This window comes from Marmota monax, unplaced genomic scaffold (assembly GCF_021218885.2).
Source record: "Marmota monax isolate L192 unplaced genomic scaffold, Marmota_monax_Labrador192_F-V1.1 WCK01_AAM20220418_F8-fsc00002, whole genome shotgun sequence".
NCBI lineage: Eukaryota > Metazoa > Chordata > Mammalia > Rodentia > Sciuridae > Marmota > Marmota monax.
In genome coordinates, this window is record NW_026693571.1 from 18,631,525 (window position 1) to 18,657,021 (window position 25,497).

A 25,497-nucleotide genomic window follows, 5' to 3' on the forward strand; every position below is an offset into this window, starting at 1 on the left:
CGCTACTGCTTGAGCCACATCCCCAGCCCGACACTATGTTTTTTTCCTGAATATTCCATCTGAGGTTGATTGAATCTGCCAATAACAAGCCTGCAGATATAGAAGGACTGTATACTAATTGTATTTAATATAATGGGTCTAGGATTTTTAGTACTTATTATTAATTTTGGTGAAAGGTTTCTCAAAGTTGAACAATTGTTTTGAAAAAGTTTCAGCTAAAACACACGTGTTCATTATGTATTTTAATATTTATTTTTTTTAGTTTTCGGCAGACACATCTTTGTTTGTATGTGGTGCTGAGGATCGAACCCAGGCCGCACGCATGCCAGGCGAGCGTGCTACCGCTTGAGCCACATCCCCAGCCCTCATTATGTATTTTAAGCTTGTTAAAACAAAGTACTATACAGAAATTAGTTAAAATATTCTTTCTCTGCTGTTGATTATAATGAGTCAATAAAATTTTCATTTTTACATGAATATGTTAATATTGCTATAAAAATTCTTATGGGGCAGTAGCCTATGTATCAACACGGATAATTTCAAGTATTAATTAAGAAAATCTGACATCTTAATGGAGAGATAAAATGAAAATTTTTTCTTGTGTTTTTTTACTGAATGAAATGAATGGGTAGGGATTTCATGTTTCAGGTAAATTTTTTTTCTGTCACATAGTTCCTAAATGAGAGCCAGAATTCAGACCCAGGTCTCAAGCTTTATTATTGTCCTGTTCAAGAAAAAATCAAAGTAAAATTCAACTAAAATAAACCCTCCAACTCTTTTCTTTTAATAAAACTTGTATATTAGGCATAAAATTGATGCATACATCATCATTATACACAAATATAAAATATATAAATATTATGATCAATATATACCAATATGTTTGTATATTAATGTAAATGTTAATATGGTGTAATATATTTAATAATTTTATGAATATAAAAAGTTAAATATAGCCAGGCGTGGTGGCACAGGCCTATAATCCCAGTGCCTTGGGAGGCTGAGGCAGGAGGATGAGTTCAAAATCAGCCTAAGCAACTCAGCGAAACCCTGTCTCTAAATGAAATATATAAAAAAGGGCTGGAGATATGGCTCAATAGTTAAGCCCCTGGGTTCAATATCCAGTACAAAAAAAAAGAAGGAAAAAAAGGTCAAATATAAAATAATTTCTGAAAGGATTATGTAATATTGTTTAGATTGTGGGAATAGGAGTGATTTTTTTTTTTTTAATTTTGTTTTTAGGAGTGAATTTTGTTCAAATATTTCATTTGAACTTGAGTTTTGCCATGTTAATGGTATTTAGCATTTACTGTATTTTTATAATTTTTTCCCCTTGATTTAATAATACATACTTGTGGTCCAAAATTTGAATTGTTCCCTTTAGTAGTCTGGTGAAGTTATAAGATTTTTTTTTTTTTTTTTTTTGCAGTAGGAATCAAGCACATTTCAGAATGTTTTTAAATGCTTTAAATAAAAATGCATAGAATTACACAGGAAACCAGATTGCAGTAGGGATTGAGTTAACATGAAATATATCAAGCACATGGCCTGGCATAGACTAATCCTTTTAATGTGAAAAATTTATCTGTTCCCTATCCCCAACCACTGAGTTTCCCTTTCCAACGTACTCATGTTCTTTAGTTTTTTGAGGATCCTACTATAAAAAGGCCATTCAGGAGGACTTTCTGTGATAATGGAAATACTGTAGTATGCTGTCTATTGCATTAGCCACTAATTTAACATGTCAGTTACAAACTTGAAAATGTGCCTAGATCAATCAAGGAAATGAATTTTAAACATTATTTAACTTTGATAACTTTAATTAGCCATGTAGATAGTGGCTTTCAAATTGTACATTACTACTTGAGAATCTAGACACATTGTAGTGTGTACAAATATATGAATATATATTTCGTTTGATTTTGTAAAGTAAAATTGGATATGTTCAATTTGGTTGGATTAAATTATTTAATTTTATCCTAGAAAACCTTTTCAGTATATTTTAACCTTCCAAAGCTATTTATTTGGTCTTGTATAAAATTAAAATTATTCTATGGGTTAATTTTATCGCTTTTTTTTTTTTTCAACTGTGTGAATAGGTAGTCCTAATACTGTTCAAAACTCGGGATTTGTGCAGGAATATACAGTGAAATCTTCTCAAGCTGATTCCTGTTTAGGGAGATCATCATTTGAAGCAATCAGCATTATCCATGTCTTGTCTTTCTTTTTAATAGACATTTTGTATATACAAGTAAATGTGATTTTAAAAAATATATAAATAATAGCCATCTTCCACAGTATTCTGGTACATTGCATTTTTGCCCAATATTTATTTTAGAGCATTATGTATCAATATGTAAAGCACTCACTTTTTTTTTGATAGAATGTATTACATAGTGTGGTTTAACAACTATTTCTATATTGACGACCAGTATAACCTTTTACTTATATCCTTTCATGCAGTGGGTAGCATATCTATAAGGTAGGTATTTTGTCAACAAATTGAAGTTAAAAACAGTACTGGTCAAATAAAATAATTGTTCAAGTTTAGTTGGCTGTCAAGTTAATTAATTTTTAGGTCTTTTTCCTCAATGAGTTAACTGTTTATGTAGGGAAACAAAGTATAAAACATTCGTAAGTTTTAGAGAAAGAAACTGGATATCTATGTATCCATAACCTAAGAGATCATCAGTACCTCATTTTTTTAAATACTCTCATCATGATTATTTCTTTGTCTCCTTCCCACTTTCTATCTTGAATTTCCTGTTAATAATTCCATTTTTTGTAGTAATCTTCATTGTATGTATCTTTCAGCTAACATGTTGTTTAGTTTACAAAAGTTCCCGAGAGAAAATAATTTGAATACAATTTCTTGTTCCTAGTGTGGCTTCAGCTTCTATAATGTCTACTAAAGCTCTTCCTGGGGAAACCTTGTTCAGGTTCTTGGAAACAGAGGAGTCTGCAGTTATTATCTGGCAGGGTTGTGTTGTGGGCCAGGCAAGAACATGCAGTAGGAGAGCAGTTTGTGGGAATAGGCCACTCTATTATCTTATTTTAAGATTAGATTAAAGCAATACTCTTTTGGGTCCAATAAGGGAGCTGAACACAAAGGAGGGAAAAAGAACTTCATTATCACATACATGGTCAAACTGAGTTAAGTATGGATTTAACCTGGGCCAGAACCCATAGTATTTAGTGGTTTTCATTTTTTCTTTATTACAGTGCTAGGGATGAACCCAGGGCCTTGTGCATGCTAGGCAAGTGTTCTACCACTGGGCCCCATCCTCTTGGTTTTTTTAGGAAATGTGTCTTGGTCATAATAGCCATCAAATCATTGCTCTACTCACATTCACCTGAATCACATTACTCCAGTCTGAACTATTAACTCTTACATTTGTTGCACATTCGTCTTCACTTGATCTCCTTTTACTGTGTTTCTGATTCCCTCTCATTTTACTTCTCTGTTGCACCCCTCTGTTGCCTGTGTCCATTGCCTTCCTCTTACTTGATTTCTTGTGTCACTTTGGTGGATCACATCTTTAGTAATTTTTTTTTTAAGAAAAGATATATGGGCTTTTTCCGCCAGGCTTTTCGTGCCGCCATAATAGTGTACATGAATGTCCTGGCTGATGATCTCAAGAACATCAATGGTGCTAAAAAGAGAGGCAAACACCAGGTTCTTATTAGGCTGTACTCCAAAGTCATTGTCCGTTTTCTGTGATGATGAAGCATGGTTACATTGGCAAATTTGAAATCATGGATGATCACAGAGCTGGGAAAATTGTTGTCACTCTCACAAGCAGGTTAAACAAGTGTGGAATGATCAGCCCCAGGTTCTATGTGCAGCTCAAAGATCTAGAAAAATGTCAGAATAATTTGCTCCCATCCTATCAGTTTGGTTGCATTGTATTGACAACTTCAGCTGGCATCATGGACTATGAAGAAGCAGGATGAAAACACAGGAGGAAAAATCCTGGGATTCTTTTTCTGGGGATATAAAACGTACATAACAATAAAATGCCTCAGTGGACAAAAAAGTAAAAGAAAAAAATGAAGATATATGCTAGTTAAAGAACTTTTTGAGACTTTGAATATTAAGCAGTATTGTTCTGGTAGTTTGCCTGGGCATAGAATTCTTTGGAATTTTGAAGATAATTGTTCTGTAGTTCTGTTGATAAGTCTAAAATGATTCTGATGATTTTTTTTCTTTTAAATATGACTGATTCCTTTCATATCCCCATTGCTTAGAAATTTGTAGATTCTTGTCCCATTTCATATTGACATACAGTGTGAGTATGAACTACTTAAAATTTTAAACTTTATTTCTGGTTGTCAATCCTTTATTTAATATTTTCCCTTGTACTTCTTACTTTTGGGTATTCCACTGTACCTCTGTTGATGTCATATAGAGGGTGGCTACCATCAACATTGCAGCTCGCAGACTGGGCTGGGCAGGGCAGTCCACAGGATCTTTTCAGTGGTTCCAAAAAATTCTCTGGAACAATGTTGACAGTTTCATTGAAAATGATATTTCCACTGTGTTTAATTTTTTTTTTTTTTCTGTTTATTTTTGCCTCTTGATGGTTCTTTGAGGCTTTGATAATGAGGGCAAAGGTAGAAGATACCACTTCAGACTTCCCTTCTTGGTTCGGAATGGTCCGTTTCACTGTCCTCAGACCCTTACATTCACTGGTTGCCTTGGGGATGTCATGACCAACCTTTTTTTCTTTTGGAGGTAGACCTCATAGAAGATACAGTAATAACCTTTCCACCCAGTGCACCTCAGGCATATGACTTTGATCTTGGAGTTCAAGCTGGGCAGCATTGTGAAGGTCGCTGATGTCAGAAGAACCTGGATTCAGGACAACTGAAGAAAGTTGTGCTTTGGCCTCCTGAGTTGAAAGCCAAAAGGCAGGACTTTTTAAATATGGCAATTCATATCTATCACATCTGACAGATTTATTTGTGTTTTTCCTCTCCTGTCTCTTTTTTTTTAAATATTTTTTCATTGTCGATGGACTTTTTATTTTATTTATTTATATGTGGTGCTGAGAATTGAACCCAGTACTTCACACATGCTAGGCAAGCACTCTTCCACTGAGCTACAACCCCAGCCCATCGTCTCATCTTTTTATTCTTTTTGAAACATTCAGATTTTGGATTTTTTAAGACTAGTTCTCTGGGAAATTTCATGTATTTTACAGTCTTGTATGTCTTATATAAATTCCCAGGTATTGTCTCTCACTTTTCTTTCTCCTTGTTCATTCTCTCCCTCTTGTTTTGTCTTCTGAATGTTGACTTTTATAACTTTCTGTAATTCTATATGCATACAAAAATCATAAGTTATGCTTTTTAGGATATACACACACACATTTAAAGCATATTCTTTTCCCTACCTCTATCCTTAAGATGCTTCTTTTCTTTTTCTTTTTGAACTCTTCTGGCAGCAGTCCGAGTAGCTTGGAGTAGCAGAGGGGATTGAGGGACCTAGCTACTCTCTAAACAGCTTTTACTGAATTCTCTTTTACCTCCCTTCACTCCCAGTTTTAATGATACTGCTGCCAGCCTTTAAGGCTCTTGTTGCATACATTGATCCGGTTACCACTTGTCTGTCTGCATTCCAGTCCCACCCACTTTATTTCCTTCTTTTTTAAAAAAAAATATTTATTTTTTAGTTTTAGGTGACACGACATCTTTATTTTATTTTTATGTGGTGCTGAGAATTGAATCCAGTGCCTCACGCATGCTAGGCGAGCGCTACCACTTGAGCCACATCCCCAGCCCCACTTTATTTCCTTTTGTTTTTTCCATACGCGAGAGTGTGTGTTTAGTTTCTTAAATCTGTGCTGTAGTTTGTGAGATTTTGGGAAGTAATATTAGAATCATCCATTTATTCAAACATTTGAGTGCTTATGTGCCAGGCTTTGGTGTTGAACCCAGCTCTTTCCTTCACTTTATATTAATGAATTACTGAATAGGAAAAAAAATACATTTATATTAAAAATAAATAAATAAATGAGCTGTGAGTGGTAGCAGATAGATGCCTGTAATCCAGCAATTTGTGAGGCTGAGGCAGGAGGACCGCAAGTTTGAGGCCAGCTTGTATAATATAGTGAGACCCTATCTCAAAATAAAAATTTTGCTGGGCATGTTGGCTCATGCCTATAATCTCAGCCGCTGGGGATGCTGATGCAGGAGGATCGTGAGTTCAAAGCTAGCCTCAGCAAAAGCGAGGTGCTAACTAACTCAGTGAGGCCCTGTCTCTAAATAGAATACAAAATAGGGCTGGGGATGTGGCTTAGTGGTTGAGTGTTGCTGAGTTCAATCCTGGTATGGAATAAAATAATTTTTTTTTAAAAGGTTGGGGACATAGCTCATGGATAGAATGCTTGCCACCCTGGGTTCAATTTCCATTGTTGCTCCCCCAAAATAGAGTTATCATTTACACTTTAAATGTAAGTATAACAGTAAGTTGCATTCTGATGACATAACCGTATTACAGTTTTATAATAACTATGCGACTCTACTGAGGAATACAAAGGAGAACTTAATAAATGAAGAATCCTAGGTTTGTTTTTGAAAAAGATTTAATAGTGGAGAGATGTTAATTATTGAATAAAATACTACTAAACTCTGTATAAACTGAATCACAATATCAAAATCTTTGTAGGCAAGGTACATATGATATTTCATGGTTAGTTCTGCATACTGTGGCCTACTATAATTATATATATGTAATATATATCAACATAATTATATATATTATATACAATTACATAATATCATAGTCTTTTACGTTTTAAAAAGTTTTGAAAAAATTTTTTTAAAGTGATAGATTACTGTCCTAAAATGTTCATTGGCCTTTTATAGAAAGTTTGCCAACACATGCTTTATAAAATGATTGTGTGAAGTTTGTTTGGAGGTTATATTAACAAATGAAAATCATTAGTAAATTTCTTTCTCCCTCTCTCTCTCTCTCTCTCTCTCTCTCTCTCTCTTTTTGGTGGTGCTGGATATCGAATTTGGGGCCTCACACATGCTAGGAAAGCAGTATACCACAGAGCTGCATCTCCAGCCCAATAAATTTTTAAAAGGAAGAGAAAGGGGGAATGGGAAACTTGCCCTGCCACAAGGGAAAAAAATTATTAAACAAAGGCAACTTAAAAATGTGATATTGGAGGCTGGGGTTGTAGCTCAGTGATAGAGCACTTGCCTCAATTGTGTGAGGCACTGGGTTCGATCCTCAGCACCATATAAAATAAATAAATAAAAAGAAATATATTGTGTCCATCTACATCTAAAAAAATAAAAATTAAAAAATGTGATGTGATATTGGTGCAAGAGGGGATTGGCAGAGTACTAGAACAACTAGAAGTAGATTCAGGTATATATTTGGACTTCAATATAATATTGGTAAAACAACTTTGGAGCATCAGATCACTGAAGAAAACCTGTAATCCCAATAAGTAGGTGTTCTCTAGTAATATTTTGGTTAACTTGTATGTAAATGTTAATTCACCATATACCTATTTATGCCTTTTTACTTTCTTTTTTCCTCTTTTAAGTACTTTTTAAGGAGCAGTTTTAGTTTCAAAACAAAATTGAGTAGGTAGTACAAAGAGTTCTAAATATGCTCTTTTCCCCCACACATGCACAGCTTTCCCACTGTCAACATCCGGCACCAGAGAAGTACATTTGTTGCAACTGATGGGTCCTTCATTAACTCATGATTAGATTTCATTCTTGGTGTTGTACCTTTTGTGGGTTTTGTGAAATGTGTAGTAACTAATATCCACCATTATTGTAATATACAGAATAGTCACACTATTCCAAAATCCTTTCTGCTCTGCCTGTCTCTACTCCCCATGCCTTTTTGCCTTTCTAGAGTGTAGTTGTAGTTGGACTCCTATATATGTAACCTTTGATTTAGTAATATGCATTTAAGTTTCCTTCACATCTTCATGTCTTGATAGTTCATTTCTTTAATTTTCATTTTGAGGCAGGGTCTTCCTAATTTGCCCAGAGTGACCTGGAGCTTGTGATCCTTCCTCAGCTTCCCTAGTAGGTTGGATTGTAACTGTGCACCACTGTGTCTGGTGTACTAATGTTTTAAAATATTTTTTAAAAATAGTGCAGTGCCTGTATCATGATCATCATGATTTGTTACTATTTGGTTTTATATATGTCTAATATATATATAGTCTTTATTAATATAAAATATATGAAACTGTCATTGTCCTGTCAGTTCCCTGAAAGAAATCTCTCAGAAATCTAATTACTAGGTTAAAAAATATCTTTCTATATTCTGAAACTTGATAGTTCATTAACTTAATCATAAGTAGAAGTATATGTAACCTGGGGGCACATGAAACACTGGCTAAACTTGTTTGTAATTTATTTGAAGAAATATGTTTCTTCAAAATATATTTTCTTTTGAAAGATAATTCTTGGTATATACTAATAATTTCCTTGTTAAAACTATAGTTTACGTTGACATTTTTTTAACCTTTAACATAATTGACCATCATTGAAAAAATTGTTAAAAGTGAACACAAAATTTACAGCATTCAACTGCTCATTTGTTTTATGGTGACATGTAAAGACTGATTTAAATTTTAAATTAACATTTTAGTTATGCTTGTCATTTTTAAAAGTATCTTCTTTAAAGTGTTTGCCTTTTGAATTTTTATTAGTGAAGTATTTTTGTGTTTATTCTCACAGTACTGAGGATTGAACTGAGGGCCTTACACATAATAAGCTATAACACCCAGCCCTATTGACAAGTTTTAAAGAATAATTGCAATATTAATAATTAATCATGTTAATGTAACTAGTATTGTTTTCTGTAGTATAAACACTTGTTCTGATTGGGGGAACTGGGGATTGAACCCAGAGCCATTTACTATTGAGCTACATCCTTAGCCCTTTTTTATTTTGAGACAGGATATCACTAAGTTGTTTGCGGCTGACCCCGAGATTGCTGTCTCCTTCATCTGCTTCCCAAGGGGCTGGAATTACAGGTGTCCACCACCACACTTGGCAAAGAGTACAACAAGGAGTTAGATCTGTAATTGACAGTGATTATTCAGTTGAGATAACTAACTACCTTCGAACCAGCCAAAAATTGATATATTTTGAGACATTTTTTAGTTTTGATAATATTTAGCATGTGTCAATCTTTCTATAGTTATTTTGAAATATGAATGTTCTGGTAATCTTTGGTTTAAATAGTAGTGACATTTAAATTTTATTATTATCCTTGTTATTGTTCTAGTTCACATATCTATTTCTTTTATTTCTGTCATCACATCCCCCCATCTGAATTTGTAGGCTCTGAGATTTGCACAGTAATTTAGTCAATAGATAGATAGTATTGCTCCTTAGGAATTAGTTTATTTTAAAATGTAACAAGATGCTCACATATCTTTCTAGTTGTTAAGAATGCATCCAAGTTTTAAAATTATATATTAGAAAATGTGAAGTTTAAGTGTGGGCTATAGGGATTTTTAAAAAAATAAAAGGTAGTTACATATTCTGATTATGCAGATATATAAACCTTTGTTAAACCCCAACAAATTTAATTGTCTGTTTATTTAGTAGTCTAATACTAGTCATTAATTTTGAGCAGGTAATTAGATTATTCCTTAAATTGATTAAGCATTTGTGAATTTTTGAAATATTTTTAGATTCAATCCAACAAATCATCATAATACTTTTCTTAGGGTAGGAGTATGAACATTGTGGTTTTGATACTTTACAGACAAGGAACAAGACCTGCAAAATCTACAATCACACTATGAGTGATGCCAGATTAGTTGGTTTCTTTTATTTTATATGAATTTATATACCTATATTTTTAAGATGCAAAAGAATTAATTTACATGTGGCAAAGTCTTAGCATTTTCACCTAGATTTTTTTTTTCATCTTTTACAAGACAGATATTGAGGCTCTACTTGTTCTTGCACACTAGTTAATTATGCTAATTTATACCTGGGAAGTACTGAGGGATGTGCATGGTTTGCTAAAAAGATACCTGAGAATCGAGTATTTGCATACTAGAAGAAAGTAAAGTACCGTAAAGTCTATTTGTATATTTTTACATAACACTTTCCTTGTTAAAATTAGTTATTTATATCTGTAAAAGAGGATTCTTGTTCATAATTACCTGTATATGTGAGATAGTTGATCAGTAGGCATTAGTATGCTGTTCTGCCTGATAAAGTATACTCACTATAATTGGTTCTTAGTATTTACTTGCTTTTTTCCCTAGTAGTGGGATTTTGTATCTGTGTGTGTGTGGGGGGGTGAAGTATATATATCATTCATGCTTTTTTTTTTTTTTTTTACTAATTTATTGGCAGTGGCATGCACTTGTCAAGGTGAGTGAAGGTGTTGAACCTGAGGCTGTGGAGCAGAACATAATACGTACTGTAGGGTTATGCTACTTAGAAGAATTCCTTGGTAACCATTTATTATCCAATCCTGGGCTTGTTTAAGAGTGAATGAAGTTCTAGTAATAATTACACTAAAACAATAAATAAGTAATGCTAGTACACATGGTATTCTTAGCCATAATCCCTGATAGTTACGGGTTTTAATGCAGATTATAGCTTGGACATGTTTAATTTTCCAGAGAATAAGTTTTATCTAAAGAGTAGAGAGAATAGTGATTTCACAATTTTGTGAAAACAGAATATGTTGACATACGTATAGCAAATTGTTTGATGGTAGCAACTTAGTAAATGTTACCTGTCAAGTTAAAACTCATATTTTGGAAGAGGTTTGAGGATTGATGTTACCATTTTGAAATTATAAAGTGCTATCCTTTTGTTCTCTACCTATACTTTTGGTGTTTATTTTATACCTTAACGAATTGCCTTCAACGCACTGAAATGTTGGGTTAGTAAATTGTTGAAGTAATTGGATAGCTTTCTTGGCCATCATAGCATTTACATTTCTTACTCAGCCACTCATGATCTTTCCAATTCAACTAAAGAGTAAAGCAAAGTAGAAATAAAAGGAAGTTCTCCTGGAGGTGTTTTACTATAGTCATGTTGTTACTCATTATTAGTTCTGTGGCATTGAACTTTCACATTTATTTTGTGTCATTGAGAAAGGTCCTCATTGGTCTTAAAATCATTTGGGTGTTGTGGTTATGTAGTTATTTCCAAACAGTTCATCAGCTGTTTCCTTCTCTTCCTGAATTCATACTTATTCTTTATGTAGGGTTAGGGGAAGGAAGATGAGGAAGATCTGGTGTAATTGAGGGTGGTAGACAGAAGTCACCGAGTCAAGGACTAATTTAGCAACATGTCCCAGGTGGTTTAATTACCACTCCTTATCCAATGTAACTTAGATACAAAGTTGGTGATTGGACTTTCACAAGTTTTTCCTAATGGTGAAATTGAAAAGATTAACCAGATGTTTGCAGAGTTTGGAAATCTGATTCATTTACTCATTTACTCATCCTTTCTTACCTTTCCAAACTCTTAAGTTTAATAGCATCTGATAGTACTGATTATTAATGGTATCTGATAGTATTGGTCACTTAAGTGCCAGTGTCTCATGTTGTCACTAAAAACTCTTACAGCTATTTACAAATGAAGAAAGTGATGCTTACACAGATTTTTAGGTCCCATCCAAATTCACTTAAATTCCTATTTTTAAAAAATTCCCTCTATTATACTTTAAATTCAAAGAATTGATCAAGCCAGGTGTGGTGGCACATACCTGTAATCCGTGCTACTTGGGAGGGTTGCAAGTTCAAGGACAATTCAAGCCCTTTCTCAAAATTTAAAAAGGTCTGGAATGTGGCTTAGTGGTAGAACGGTTGCCTAGCATGTGCAAGGCCCAGGTTTTAATCCTCAGTACTACACACACACACAAATAGGAGCTAGAAGTGTATACCGGCTTTTGACCACTTTCCAGTATTGCTTCCAAATAGATAAGATTGGTAGATCTGGGATTACATTTGCTGTAGGAAAACAAGTAGTGAAGTTAAGAGTCTCATTTGCAAAGACTGTTGGTTGCAGTATTGTTTGGAACCATAGGGAATGGTATTGGGAAAATAAATGAACCTAATTTATGATTTATTTATTTATTTTTTAAAAATATTTATTCTTAAATTTTAGGTGGACACAATATATTTTACATTTATGTGGTGCTGAGGTCTGTGTCACAGACCATTTAAATGGTTTTCACTTATTCTTGTAATCTCCAGTAATCCTACAGGGTTTACATACAATGCCCATTTTAAGATGAGGAAACTGAGGCATAGGAAAATTTGTTAAATGCTCAATGATTTATAGCTGCAAATGGCAGAGATGGGATTCTACCTTAGGTAGGGTCTGACCCCAATGTATCTCTTACTCTGGTGAAAAACTGTTTTGTTTTTGTTGTGTTTTCTTGTTTTTGTGGTACAAAGGATTGAACCTAGGGCCTTGCACATGCTAGGAAAGTATTGAGCCACATCCCCAGTCCTTTTTATTTTTTGAGACAAGGTCTTATTAAGTGTCCAAGCTGGCCTCAAACTTGTGATCCTGCGTCAGTCTTCCGAGTAGCTGGAATTACAGGTGTGCACCAGTATACCTGACCTGCTTTTGTTTTTTGTAAAATAATTATAAAGCTGTTATAATGCATACAAAATGTATTCTTGAATTTGAAAAGTTTCATCAGACATATATAATTACTACCAAATTGTTATAAAGTATTTACCTTCCATTTTTATGCCTTAACTTCCCTGAAAACTATAACCAGTTGGTGAGCCACCAGTACTATGGACCACACTTTGAATTACTGCTTCAGGTCAATTTTAGTGCCTAGGGACTATTCAACAAACCATTGGCTTTTATATACTTCGAATTAAGGATTGGGCTGTGTCTCCTAATGTTGGGGGGGAGAATCTGAAAGTTCTTAGGAATAAATATTTGTTGTATGAAGGTAATGGAGGATGTAAACGGGTATCTTGAGGGAGGAGAGCTCATTATTTCTAGAAGAGGTAGTTATATGTATATTTAGATTAAGAGTTGGTGAGAAATTTGAATATTCAAAGCAATGAAAAAGCATGTTTTGTAGTTGGAGGAAATAGATTTGAACATGTTGAGAATTTAAAATTAAGTCAGATTTATGAGAGAAAGCAGAGTAATAACACTAGATCTGGGAAATATTTAGCTTTCTTATATTAGTATCATTCTATAGGGCTAATATGATAATATGTACTAATTTTTGTTGAATGTACTAAAATGCTCCCTTGGATTCTTTGTGACTTGTCCCTACTCTTGCTTGATTTTTTTTCTTCCCCTGTCAACTTCTGTTGCTAAGACCACCTACTGAGCTGGAGTTGCTAAATTAAATACTGAACATTTTTATTTGAACCTCAACAAATGCAGCAAATCTAAAATCAGTTTTAATACTTTGTATATAAACTGGTTGTCTTTTTCTATTTCCTTACTTGCCATCTATATTTAATCTCTTTTACCTTCCAGTTAATGACTTCCACTGCCTGACCTTTGAGGCCTATCAAAATTTCACTCCAACTTACCATTCTAGCTATATCTTTGGTTTCACGAACCCTATCTTTCAGGTATACTGGTTACCATCTTCTAGATAAACAGCACCACTTGCTCCCTATTCTACCCATTATACAATGGCTTTTCAAGGGGAGGTTGTCTTTCAAGTTAAAAATGTGTTTGATTACTTTGAAAGTAGTCAATTATTAAATTAACCTTTACTTTTTGTCCAGGTGATTTGAAAATATGAATGTTAAGACAAAATTTCTCATGAAATTTTCTAATTGGTATACCACCAGCCTTAACTAATAGGGAGAGGGATGTGGTGAGACTTTTCATTAGAGAGTTTTGTTTTTAAATTGAATGTAAATTTAAAACTATTTTACTATTTGTGCTATATAGGAAACAACCTTGAAAACAAGTTTGTATCTCTTAGAGAATTGTTCTTTGAAGTGTTTCTTAGTTTCCATACATACCCACATGATACATACCCACATACCCTTCCTGTCTTCAATATTTAAAAAATATATGATTGAACTGGTACATGCCTGTAATCCCAGGTAGGAGGATTGCTAAATTGAAGGGAAATTTAGCAAGATGATCTCAAATGAAATAGGGTGGAGACGTAACTCAGTGGTGGATCCCCTGTGTTCATTCCCCAATTCTGGGGATGGCGGGGAGCAGATTTTTTTTTTTTTTTTTTTTAAGTGATTGGAGCAGTTTTAAAAATTCATTCCATGAAACCTTACAAAGTTTCAGAGAGAATTTCCTTGGTGTGGCACACTTGTCCCATAGCCTGGCTGCTTAGTTTACCATTTATCCAAAATCCCATGCCTCATTTGAATTAATCAGAGAATCTTAATAGGAGGTCTAACTTCAAAATATCTAAATTTTATTTTTATATACAGTTTATATTAAATGTGTTTAACAAATTAAAATAAATAATGAACAAATTGGAGGATTTGTTACATTTGATTAATATTTATGTTTAACTGAGGAATGACCTAAAAGCATTTTTTGTTCTGATTCTTTTAAAAACAAAATACATATCTTTGTTCTGATTAGGCATATATCCATAATTGTAAACCATTTTTTGAATAAAGAATTTAATACAGCGTGACATTGTTTTGGATATCATTTATTAATTTCTTTTTTTTTTTTTTTTTTCATGATCTGTGATTGTTTTTAATTATCTTAAATCTTATGATAACGTATTTTACAAATTTTATGGATGGGTATATCTCTTTTACCTTAATCTTTCCATCTAATAAGTTGGCAAAAAGCACCACTACCAACCACCTAGATGTTCCATAGTATTGTTTCTGAAAAGTTGTTTAAAAACAATCCTGAATGATAACTTAAGTCTTAGAAAATAAAGAATTAAAAAGTAAAGTCTAACTTGTTACTGTATTATGCGGACTTAAAAAGCATCTGAACTTATAGATCAGCTTTAAATTTGAGAAGTGTTAAATATTCTTTATTTAATATCATACATAAACCACACTAAAAATGCCTTTCCATAAGGAAAGAACAGCATTTTAGATACAGGGAATTCTAATTAAATTGGCATGGTCAACAAAAATATAAAGTAGACACTGCTTCCTTATCTTCAACCTTTAATAGGCTAATGAACAGAAATTGAAACAAATGTGAATCATGCTTGGTTCTGAGAGAGCGAAGGGATTTCCCCCATATTTTAAACATATTCACATAATCAGTTCTATAAAACTAAATATAAAACCAGTTTTCAGATGTCATTCACCATTTTTGTGAAATACCGAACATTACTAATTAAGTCCAACCACAACTTTAAAAAGGGGAAACAGTGATAGAATTTACTGAAGTGGGAATATAACCAAAATATTAATTTAACTACAAGTAAGTTTTACTTAAATCAGGATTGTCCAACAAAAATAATTTTGTCAGTCATTCATGATCTGGATTTCTGGTGTATCACATCAATTAAATTATGGTGCACATAAAAAAGCCAAGAGACATTTCTGTTTGGTAATAAATAAGGCAGTAGCTATTACTCATTAGTGGCTTTTTTGAGGTAAGCTATTAGGTCTGCCCTTTCTCCCTTCTTCTTAATGCCAGCGAAGATCATTTTTGTTCCAGGGATGTACTTTTTGGGATTCTCCAAATACTCCATCAGTGTATCCTCTCCCCAGGTGATGCCTTTGTTCTTGTTGGCATCTGTATAAGAGAATCCAGCAGCCTGACCTGTCTTCCGCCCAAACAGTCCATGGAGATTTGGCCCAGTCTTGTGCTTGCCTCCCTTTTCCACCGTGTGGCATTGGGCACACTTCTGAACAAAAATCTTCTTGCCTTTCTCAACATCACCCATTTTTAATTCGTTCTTTCGTGGCTAGCGCAAAGAAGCAAAGAAGGATCCCGATCAGAAGCCGGACGTCCCACTCTCTACTCATTTATTAATTTCTAATGACAAAAATTGAAACAGTATAAGACTTCCTCATAGAATTTGAACCATCCCCATAGAATCAGACTGAAAGTTTTAAATATCTAATACGGATATTTTGTTTTATTTTTATCTAAGTTAAATATTTTTTAAAAACATTTTATTTATTTAAATTTATTTTTTAGGTGTAGATGGACACAACATAATGCCTTTATTTTTATGTGGTGCTGAGGATCGAACCCAGGTCCTGCCCATGCTAGGCGAGCACTCTACCGCTGAGCCACAATCCCAGCCCCTCTAAATTAAATATTTTAAGAAAGGAAAAACAGCTTGGTTATTTGATTCAAAATTAAAAGTTTTTATAATAAGAAAAAATATTTTATGGTTTTTCAAAGCATTTATCTTACATTGTTTGTTAAGCTATATTGTCTTATTAAATTAAGAATTATTTTTTTAAATATATTTTTAGTAGTAGATGGAGACAATATCTTTATTTTTTATTTATATCTTTTAATGTGATGCTAAGGATTGAACCCAGTGTTTCACGCATGCTAGGCGAGCGCTCTACCACTGAGCCACAACCCCAGCCCCAAGACAGTTATTTTAATATTACATATTAAGATAATTGCTATTAAAAGTGATGATCAGAAGATTTTAAATTAGTATATTGTTTCATATTTCCACACGTACTTAAAAGTGGGTAGCTAATTTTACTATAGTTAACTTAGGAAAGATACAAATTTTTATGTTCTTCAAAGCTGCATCAAATGGAATTAAAAAACTGTCACTTATTTAAAGCAGGACTTTTAAAATTAAAAGAGCACTTTCTAAATTCTAGGTAATGAGCATATTTTCTCCTGATTACTCAGTTTTTCTTTCTATATATTCATAGATTTGATTATCATCGTAGTCTTCCATTATTCTAATAGTGAAAAGAAGAATAATGGAAGGAAAGCATTAAATGAGTTAGAAGATGATATTTTGGACCCTGTGAAACTTGTAATTCCTCATTTGCTTCATTTTTTAATGCTGCTGAGGTAAAAGGTTTAAATAAAAGTTGTGAAAATGTGGCTTATAATGAGGATACAACTATGGGTTGAGCCTCCAAAATCTGACAATTTTTGAGCCCAAGAGGAAAAACCTGCCCTTATGTGACAGGTTGCCATTAAAACACAGGTGCACAACTCTTTAATGTCACCAAGAGAAGAAATTCTGTTCCAACTCCTTCAACTTCAATATAAAAATTTATTGTACAAATTATTTAAAATGTTATATAAAATTACCTTCAAATTGTGTTTATATGGTACATTTGAAACAAATTTCCCAGTTAAGATTGAGGTCCCATCCCTAAGACATCTCATTCTGAAAAAAATTTAAATCTGAAACACTCCTGGTCCCAGGCATTTTGGATAAAGGCTACTTATTCAATCTGTACTGTACTTTCGGAAGAAGGATATATTTTGCTGGCATACCCAACCTTACAAACCCTTTGGTGGGATCATCATTGTTTTAAACCCACGTGACAGTATTACTGCTCTTTTACATGGTGATCCTTCCTGCATTTACCCAAATACTTAACCTTTTTTGATATGTTATTCTTTTTTACATCTCCAAAATTCCATCTGGGATCCTATTGCTTATAGGCTGAAGACTGCCTTTGATATTCATTTCACTTGGAATCCATTGGGAGCGGCCCAGTGAGTGGGTGGGTGAGAGGATGTGGTAGAGTCTTGTCTGTTCAAAACTATGTTTTGATGTCTTTATTTAAAAAAAAATTTGTAATTGTAGATGGACAGCATACCTTTATTTTGTTTACTTTTATGTGATGCTGAGGATCAAACCCAGTGCCTCACACATGCTAAGCAAGTGCTCTGCCACTGAGCCACAACTCGAGCCACAACTCTTGATTCTTTTAAAAAATAGATTCAATTCCCTTTTCAAATAACTCTTAATTTCATCCCCATCCCCCATCTTCTGTTTTACCATATTAATCGTTGTTACTAAGTCTCTGTCTGTGGGCGTTTTTGAATCATCTTTGGATGTCTTTTAGGGATGATCTTCAGTTGTCTTTTAAAAATTCTTTGTGTGTCTAGTAATGTCTGCCTGATTGCTAGATACTTATTAATAAAGCTTAAACTGTACTCCTGATTGCATGTAAATTTTGAATCTTTTTATGTAAACATTTGAATTCCGTTTTTTTTCTTTTTTTGGTGGGGGTGGGTAACCAGGGATTGAACATGGGCGCTTGACCACTGAGCCACATCTCCAGCCCTATTTTGTTTTTGTTTGTTTGTTTGTTTGTTTTTAGAGACAGGGTCTCACTTAGTTGCTTTTGCTGAGGCTATCTTTGAAATTGTGATTCTCTTGCCTTAGCCTTCTGAGCCACTGGGATTACAGGTGTGAGTCACTGAGCCTGGCTTGAATTTATTCAATTTTAAGAGCTCATAGTTCCTGTTGAGTTTGAGCACTGTGGTCATTAACAATATAATTATGAGCAAAATCAAGACATAGCCCATGATCTGAGTGACTTTATAGGGTAGTAGAATGAAGTTGCTGTACATATCCTAAGTTGATAAGAAAAAAATGCATTCTTTAAAACAAGTATTAAGCACCTATCTGGTTTGAGATCTTTTAGAGCATATCTGCTCTGACTATTGTTTTGTTAGTTCAGTTTAAATCTGATATCTACCCTAGCAGTAAAAACTCAGAGCAGCTTGCCTAGCATACACAAGGCCCTGGGTTTGATGTCCAGAATCACCAAAACAACCCAAAATCTGATACCCAAACACTGTTGTAGCCCTATCTCTGTTCTCTGCAACTTTTGTTTCAGCTTCTGGTGTCTTTCCTTTATGTTTTCTTGATCAGTTTACACTAGCATCAATAATAATAGGAGGAATGTGGTGAATACCTATCTTAAGTTGTCCTCAGGTTCCTTTTCTTTCTGATATTTTTAGGTGACAGTATTCATTATGCCTAACCTAAAAGAAGCCACTTTCTTTTTTTGCATATTGATTATTGAAAATGTCAAGTTGCTAAACTTTGAAGTTATAGAGTAGTAAACAGTATGACGTAAAGGCAAGGACCTCTGTATCATTGGCTGGATCACTTTACAAAGCCTTTTTTTTTTTTTTTTTTGCCATTGCAATATAGTTGTTATACTCTCCAAAACTAGTTTTAGTCCTCCGTCTACCCCCAATAATAACATATACAATAATATGACATGTTAAGAAAATAGTTGATTCTCCTAATTTTGTTGCTTAATCTTGATATTTAAAAAATGGGCAAGTAGGTGGATACTGCATATTTTATAAAAATTATAGTTTAAAATTTGAGAAACTTTCTCTTAATGAAGAGATACTGGAAGGAAGAAGAATCTGGTTATTAGAGGTTGGTTTTTGATCTGTTCTATGAAATTATTTGCTCTGATTCCTTCTCCTTAAAAAAGACTATTGACATCATTGGCTTAAGTTTAATTAGAATAATGTTTTATATTGTTTCCATTAGGAAACCACCCCTACTCCTAATCCCCCGCCTACAGAAGAGGAGAAAACAGAATCTAATCAGGAGGTTGCTAACCCAGAACACTATATAAAACATCCTCTACAGAACAGGTAAGCTTTCTCACACACCTAGGTTTAGTGACTTAGTAAGGAAAATGGTGAAGAGGTTAGGTTTGAAGGGGAAAATTAGATGAGACTAGTTTTTGTATGCTCAGGTTAAGGCTTCCGTTTTCATTTGGATGACTCATGAACATCAGGCAGTTTTGTGTGTGAATCTTGAGCTCAGAACTAGATTAGAGTTTGAAATTTATCTGTATTGGTTGTAATTGAAGCTATAATAGTAATTAATTCTCTTAAGGAGAAGTGAACTTGACTCAAGACAAATGTCTGAGATATCAACAAATAGAGGGTTTGTGTTGAGGGACAATGCCTGTGAAGGTTGTAGACATAAAGATTGTGGGAGTGGAGGATCATGGAAACAAAATAGTTTGTTTTTAGGATAGCATATGTACCTAAAAGGTCAAATAAAGAAAGGCTCACATAGCTATTATTAGAAAAAGGTTCACATAGCTATTATTAAAAAAATGAATAAATAAAAGTCTTTTTTTTAAAGGGGGAAAGTTTTTTTTTACAGTGTAGATGATACAAATTGGGGCAGTTTGAAGAGTGAATAGGGCATATACAAATATGTAAAGCAAGCACAGGTAACTCAAAGTTGGAATGAAAAAGGAGAGGTACAAGGTGTAGACTAACTAGAGGTTGGTTGTATTTAAGAGACACGTTAGGAAAGGAGAAGGGGAGATGAGGATGTTTTCATAGTTAACAGTATAGTAGGAAGTCAAAGTTCATTATGTGTAGTTTTCCACAACTACCCACTCCTTCTCACTAATACTGTTTCTGTTTTTCTGGGTTGTGTAATGAAAATTAACTTGATTTCGCTGATGGTGGCAACTCAGAAATAGTTTAAGAACCTAGAGGAAAAGTCAGGTGGGATTAATTGAGGATCTTAAAGTTTTATTTCAATTCCTGTTGTTTTTATTTTTTCTTATTTTTTGGGGGGCAGATCTTATTATGATTACTTGAAAGAGGCCTATTATAATTAAGTTTCCTTTAGCTAAAAGAATATTTTCCCTTTACAGTCTTTTTTATTTTTATTTTTTAAATATTTATTTTTTTAGGTGTAAATGGACACAACACAATGCCTTTATTTTTATGTGGTGCTGAGGATCGAACCTGGGTCCCGCGCGTGCTAGGCGAGCGCTCTACCACTGATCCACAATCCCCGCCCCTACAGTCTTTTTAAAATATTTTCTTTTAGTTGTAGATGGATACACAATGACTTTATTTAATTATTTTTTTAATGTGGTGCTGAGAATTTAACCCAGTGCTTCATATGTGCTAGGCAAGTGCTCTACCACTGAGCCCCAGCCCCAGCACCTCTTTGTAGTCTTTATATGTTTTTTAGTTTTTCATTATCATGGGAGACTTTTTAAAGCAATAATCCAAACATACTTTATGAAGTGTTCTCACAGGACACCTGTGGTTCAGTGTCTCCTTCAGTGAGGAACACATCAGTTTTACTAGAAAATGGGGATTATCAGGTAGTGAAACTTCAAAAGTCAAATAATTCTGGAAGGGTAAAATCCTTTCTTAGGGAGGCATTCTACCCAAGTAATAAGTTGAATCGCAGTTTCATTTAATTCAGTGTGACAGTAGCTCCAGAATTTTTTTTTCTCACTATCTTCAGTGGTATCTCTGTATATTCATTCAAGTTGTTAGCACAATTCTTAGTGTTGTTATTTTGAAAAGAAGTAATCAAGGTACATATTCCTTACAGCTTGAAAGAATTCTGAGATTCCTGAAGTGTTACTAGTAAACAAATGTATGAAATCCTAAAAACGAAGTCTCTGGGGATTTTAGTTTCTCTATAAAATCTACTTTTTGTGTAAAAGAGCAGATATCATTTTTAAGAAAAATGATGCCTTTGGTTTAAATTTTGGTAGTTTTTCTCTTTATTTACTTCTTATAAATATCTTGTAAGTTTTATATTGTCTTTCTAAAGAACCCATAATAATAAGAATGATTAAATGAACAGGGAACAAGTATATAAAGTAAAAATTTTTGGCTTTCTGAATCTCTTTTACTTTTTTCTCAAAGTTGTCAATATTAGATTTGATTTGTACTGTTCCAGAATTTAATTTAAATATGCACATGTATATTTTTATACAAATGACTTGTACTGTTTTTTTGTTTGTATGTGCAGATTTTGCCTTATTGTTTTATTTATCCCCCCACATTATTTTATTGGTGCATTATAGTTATACATACTGATGGGATTTGTTGTTGGATACTCGTACATGCATACAATATTCAATATAGCTATATGCCTTGTTTTAAATTTCTGCCATATGCATATACATACACATGTACTTTCTGATCTGCATTAATGAGCATATAGTTTTTTCCTATTTACAAATAGTGCTGTACTTTACATCCTTATGGGTTTGTTTACTTTTTTGAGTATGTCTATATGGTAAAATTTCAGATTTCTTAGGAGAAAGACTACCCTTGCTAAATTCTTTTCTTGGCTTTTAGATTCTTAACAATTTGAGAATTATTTTCCAGGCATTGTATATTAGGGTTATTAACCTTCCTAAAGCAGGAGAGGCTATTGTGTGGTGTTATTATATTTTATATAAATAATTTCTCAAAGATTTGGTGTCATAACTTCTTTATACTCTTAAACATTCTTGAGGACGCCACAGAGCTTTGATTGTGTAAATTTTTATGTTGCTATTTAATTATTATTTTTAATTGTTTTTTTTTTTTGAGAGAGAATATCTTTTTTTTTTTTTTTTTGGTAGATGGACGCAACATGATGCCTTTATTTTTATGTGGTGCTGAGAATCAAACCCGGGTCCCGCCCGTGCTAGGCGAGTGCTCTATCACTGAGCCACAATTCCAGCCCCAACTATTTAATTATTTTTATAATAAATGCTGAAATGTGTTCATTTAATTCATTACATTAACCTAAAACATTTTTTTTAGCTGTAGAGAGACACAATATCTTTATTTTATTTGTTCTTATGTGGTGCTGAGGATTGAACCCAGTGCCTCACACATGCAAGGCAAATGCTCTACCAATTGAACTACAACCCCAGTCCACATAAGTCTTTTTTTTTTTTTTTAGTTTTAGATGGACACAATATCTTTATTTTATTTTTATGTGGTGCTGAGACTCGAACCCAGTGCCTCACACATGCCAGGCCAGCACGCTACCACTTGAGTCACATCCCGACCCCCTAGAAGTCTATTTTTTTTTTTTTAGAGAGAGAGAGAATTTTAATATTTATTTTTTAGTTTTCGGTGGACACAACATCTTTGTTTGTATGTGGTGCTGAGGATCGAACCTGGGCCGCACGCATGCCAGGCGTGATACCGCTTGAGCCACATCCCCAGCCCCCCTATAAGTCTATTTTTTAAATTTATTTTTTAATTGTAGTTGGACACAATACCTTTATTTTATTTATTTATTTTTATGTGGTGCTGAAGATCGAACCCAGGGTCTCGCATGTGCTAGGCGAGTGCTCTACCACTGAGGCACAACTCCAGTACCCCACGTAATCTATTTTTAATGAAAATAATTTTGTAATAAAAACACAAAGGAAAAGTATCATTTTGCAATCTATTTAATGAAAAACATAACTTACTAGAAGTCAGCTGGATTTTCATAGCTGCTTTTGCATTTGATCTGTGAAGATTAGTTGTTTCAATGTAAGTATAAGAAGAAAATGTGGCCTCACACCAGTACCTTGCTAGAAAAGGGAGAAGAATTTTAAGTAGCCTTCTAAGATAATTATGGATATTTCCCCCAATACTAGATTTATTATAGATTACTTGCATTGTAGAATCTGAAACCATATTCAAGAACTTTTCCTACAATGTTATGTTAAAAATCCATGGTCTTCCTTGCATTTGGTGTGGGTATTTTACCTATGTGTGATCATACATTAATCATTTGGGAAATAATTGATTCAGCAAGTAATGTAGATCCTGTGAATGTCAACACATTTCATTGTGTAGAAATTTGAAATAATAATTCATTACTATACCTCTGAGCTCATCAAAAAAGTCTTTAATTTTTAGGAAGTGTCAGCTTATAGTGTCAAATGAAAGCTTTCCAAAATTAAAATTTTTGTCCTGAAAGCTCAAATTTTAAGTCACAGACTCTATTCATTTCCTAAGCAATAACCATGGCTTATCAGTTATTTTGTTCAAATAAATAGGATATTAGTGGCTAGTTCCCCTCACAAATCAAATAGTTATCTAAGCATCATATTTTCTATGCCTTAATAGAAGTGCTTTACATGCATAATATGAAAACAAATAAAAATTCAACAAGAACATAATTTTTATTGTTTTGTCAAGGACATTTTTAAATGAACCTGGCAGAGTTGATAAAGGATACAGGGACTATTAGTATAGTTTGGAGTCTCTGTCTCTTGCTAAGGCATCAGCAGATTTATCCTTTTTGTACCATTAGTGCACATGTCAATAGTGAATGATAAATAGTGTCTTAGAGTTATAAAAAGGGTCCCCTGGGGTCTGCAAACCACACTTTAAGAGTCTTAAAATTAAATTAAAAACATTCTTGTACAAACATTTTTGTCTAGTAACCCAGTTATTTTCTTTCCTTTTTGGGGGGTATGGGTACCGGGGATTGAAATCAGGAGCACTTGACCACTGAGCCACATCCTCAGCCCTGTTTTCTGTTTTATTTAGAGACAGGGTCTCACTGAGTTGCTTAGTGCCTCGCTTTTGCTGAGACTGGCTTTGAACTTTCCATCCTCCTGCCTCCCAAGCCACTGGGATAATAGGCATGCTCCACGGGACCCAGCTCCCAGTTATTTTATAAACCTTTATGTTTAAAGGCTAAGCACAGTTTTCTTTTTAAAAGAGACCATGTTATTGTTTTAAATTTAGAATATAGTACTTTATCTTGCGAATTTTGTGATAGTTCTGCCTTTTTTTCCCCTTTATAGTGATTGGCAAATACTTACAAATTATTCAAGCACATGTTCATATGCATCTCATTTTTGTGTCTAACTGGGGTACTAGGCATCAATCATGGAACTATAAAATATACAATTTGGAAAGCCCTTCAGATATAATTTATATTGATGAAAACATGGAATTTCTCTTTTACTTACCTTTGTTACAGTCCTCCCTCTGATTGTGGGACCCCAAAGGATGTTCAAGTTAATATAAAATGGTGTAGTGTTTGCATTTGACCTTTGCACAGCCTCCTATATTTATAATACCTATTATGTTAATAGTTGTTGTGTTGTACTTAGGGAATGATTTTTTATATGTTCAATATGGGCTGAGTATTTTTTTTTTTTTGAGTATTTTCCATCTGAGGATGCTGAACCCTGGATACCAAGGGCTTACTGTATTACATCTCAGAGAACATTGAAATTCAGTTTTTCTAAAGGTGAATCATCTTGGGATGATACATTTTATTGTAATGTTACTGTGTTTATTATCACTATAGGAGAAATTAGTATCTGTAATATTAGGTGTGTGTGAACTATTATAATTATTTAGGAATAAAACTTTAAATGGAAGTATATTCAATTATATAGAAACTGGTTAACATTGTTTCAGAACATATCTTTGCAGTATTACTTAATCCATTTGTGTTCCCAGTTGTATGTTTCAATAAATATAGAATCAAATTTAATAGTTTTTCCTGTTCCTAACACTCCCATTTCTTCCTCTTTGTCTGATAGCTATTTGTTCCTCTCAAAATTCAGCCTCCTTGTTTCTTACCTTCCTTTATGGCTAAGTGTGTGTCTAGTCTATTTTTTCCTTGTGCTTATTTATCTCTTAACATATAGTTCTTTGCACACTGTGATTTTCTCTCCCATATTTATATGAAATCTCCCTGAGAGATTAACCTCAGGGTCTCTAGATGTTACAGGGAATCTATTGAAACAGTACACTTAAAAAAAAAAAAAAAAAAAAAAAAAAGCCCTTTTTCCCCCCTCTGGTGTTCAGAATTGAACC

At 33.6% G+C, this 25,497-nt stretch overlaps 2 protein-coding genes and 1 pseudogene across 2 annotated transcripts in view; 2 read left to right on the top strand and 1 right to left on the bottom strand.

Annotated features, from left to right (window-relative positions):
* The window catches only part of Eif4e (eukaryotic translation initiation factor 4E), a 38,818-nt gene that overhangs the window by 4,987 nt on the left and 8,334 nt on the right, over window positions 1–25,497 (top strand). Inside the window, exon 2 of the mRNA XM_058583840.1 lies at window positions 19,433–19,539. Coding sequence (XP_058439823.1) covers window positions 19,433–19,539 — 107 coding nt within the window. The remainder of the gene's footprint in view (window positions 1–19,432; window positions 19,540–25,497) is intronic.
* On the top strand, window positions 36–14,461 carry LOC131424706 (small ribosomal subunit protein uS8-like; annotated as a pseudogene).
* LOC124102542 (cytochrome c, somatic) lies at window positions 15,373–15,931 on the bottom strand. The gene has a single exon (XM_046458945.2). It carries the CDS (start codon window positions 15,854–15,856, stop codon window positions 15,539–15,541), a length of 318 nt encoding a protein of 105 aa, XP_046314901.1. The 5' UTR covers window positions 15,857–15,931; the 3' UTR covers window positions 15,373–15,538.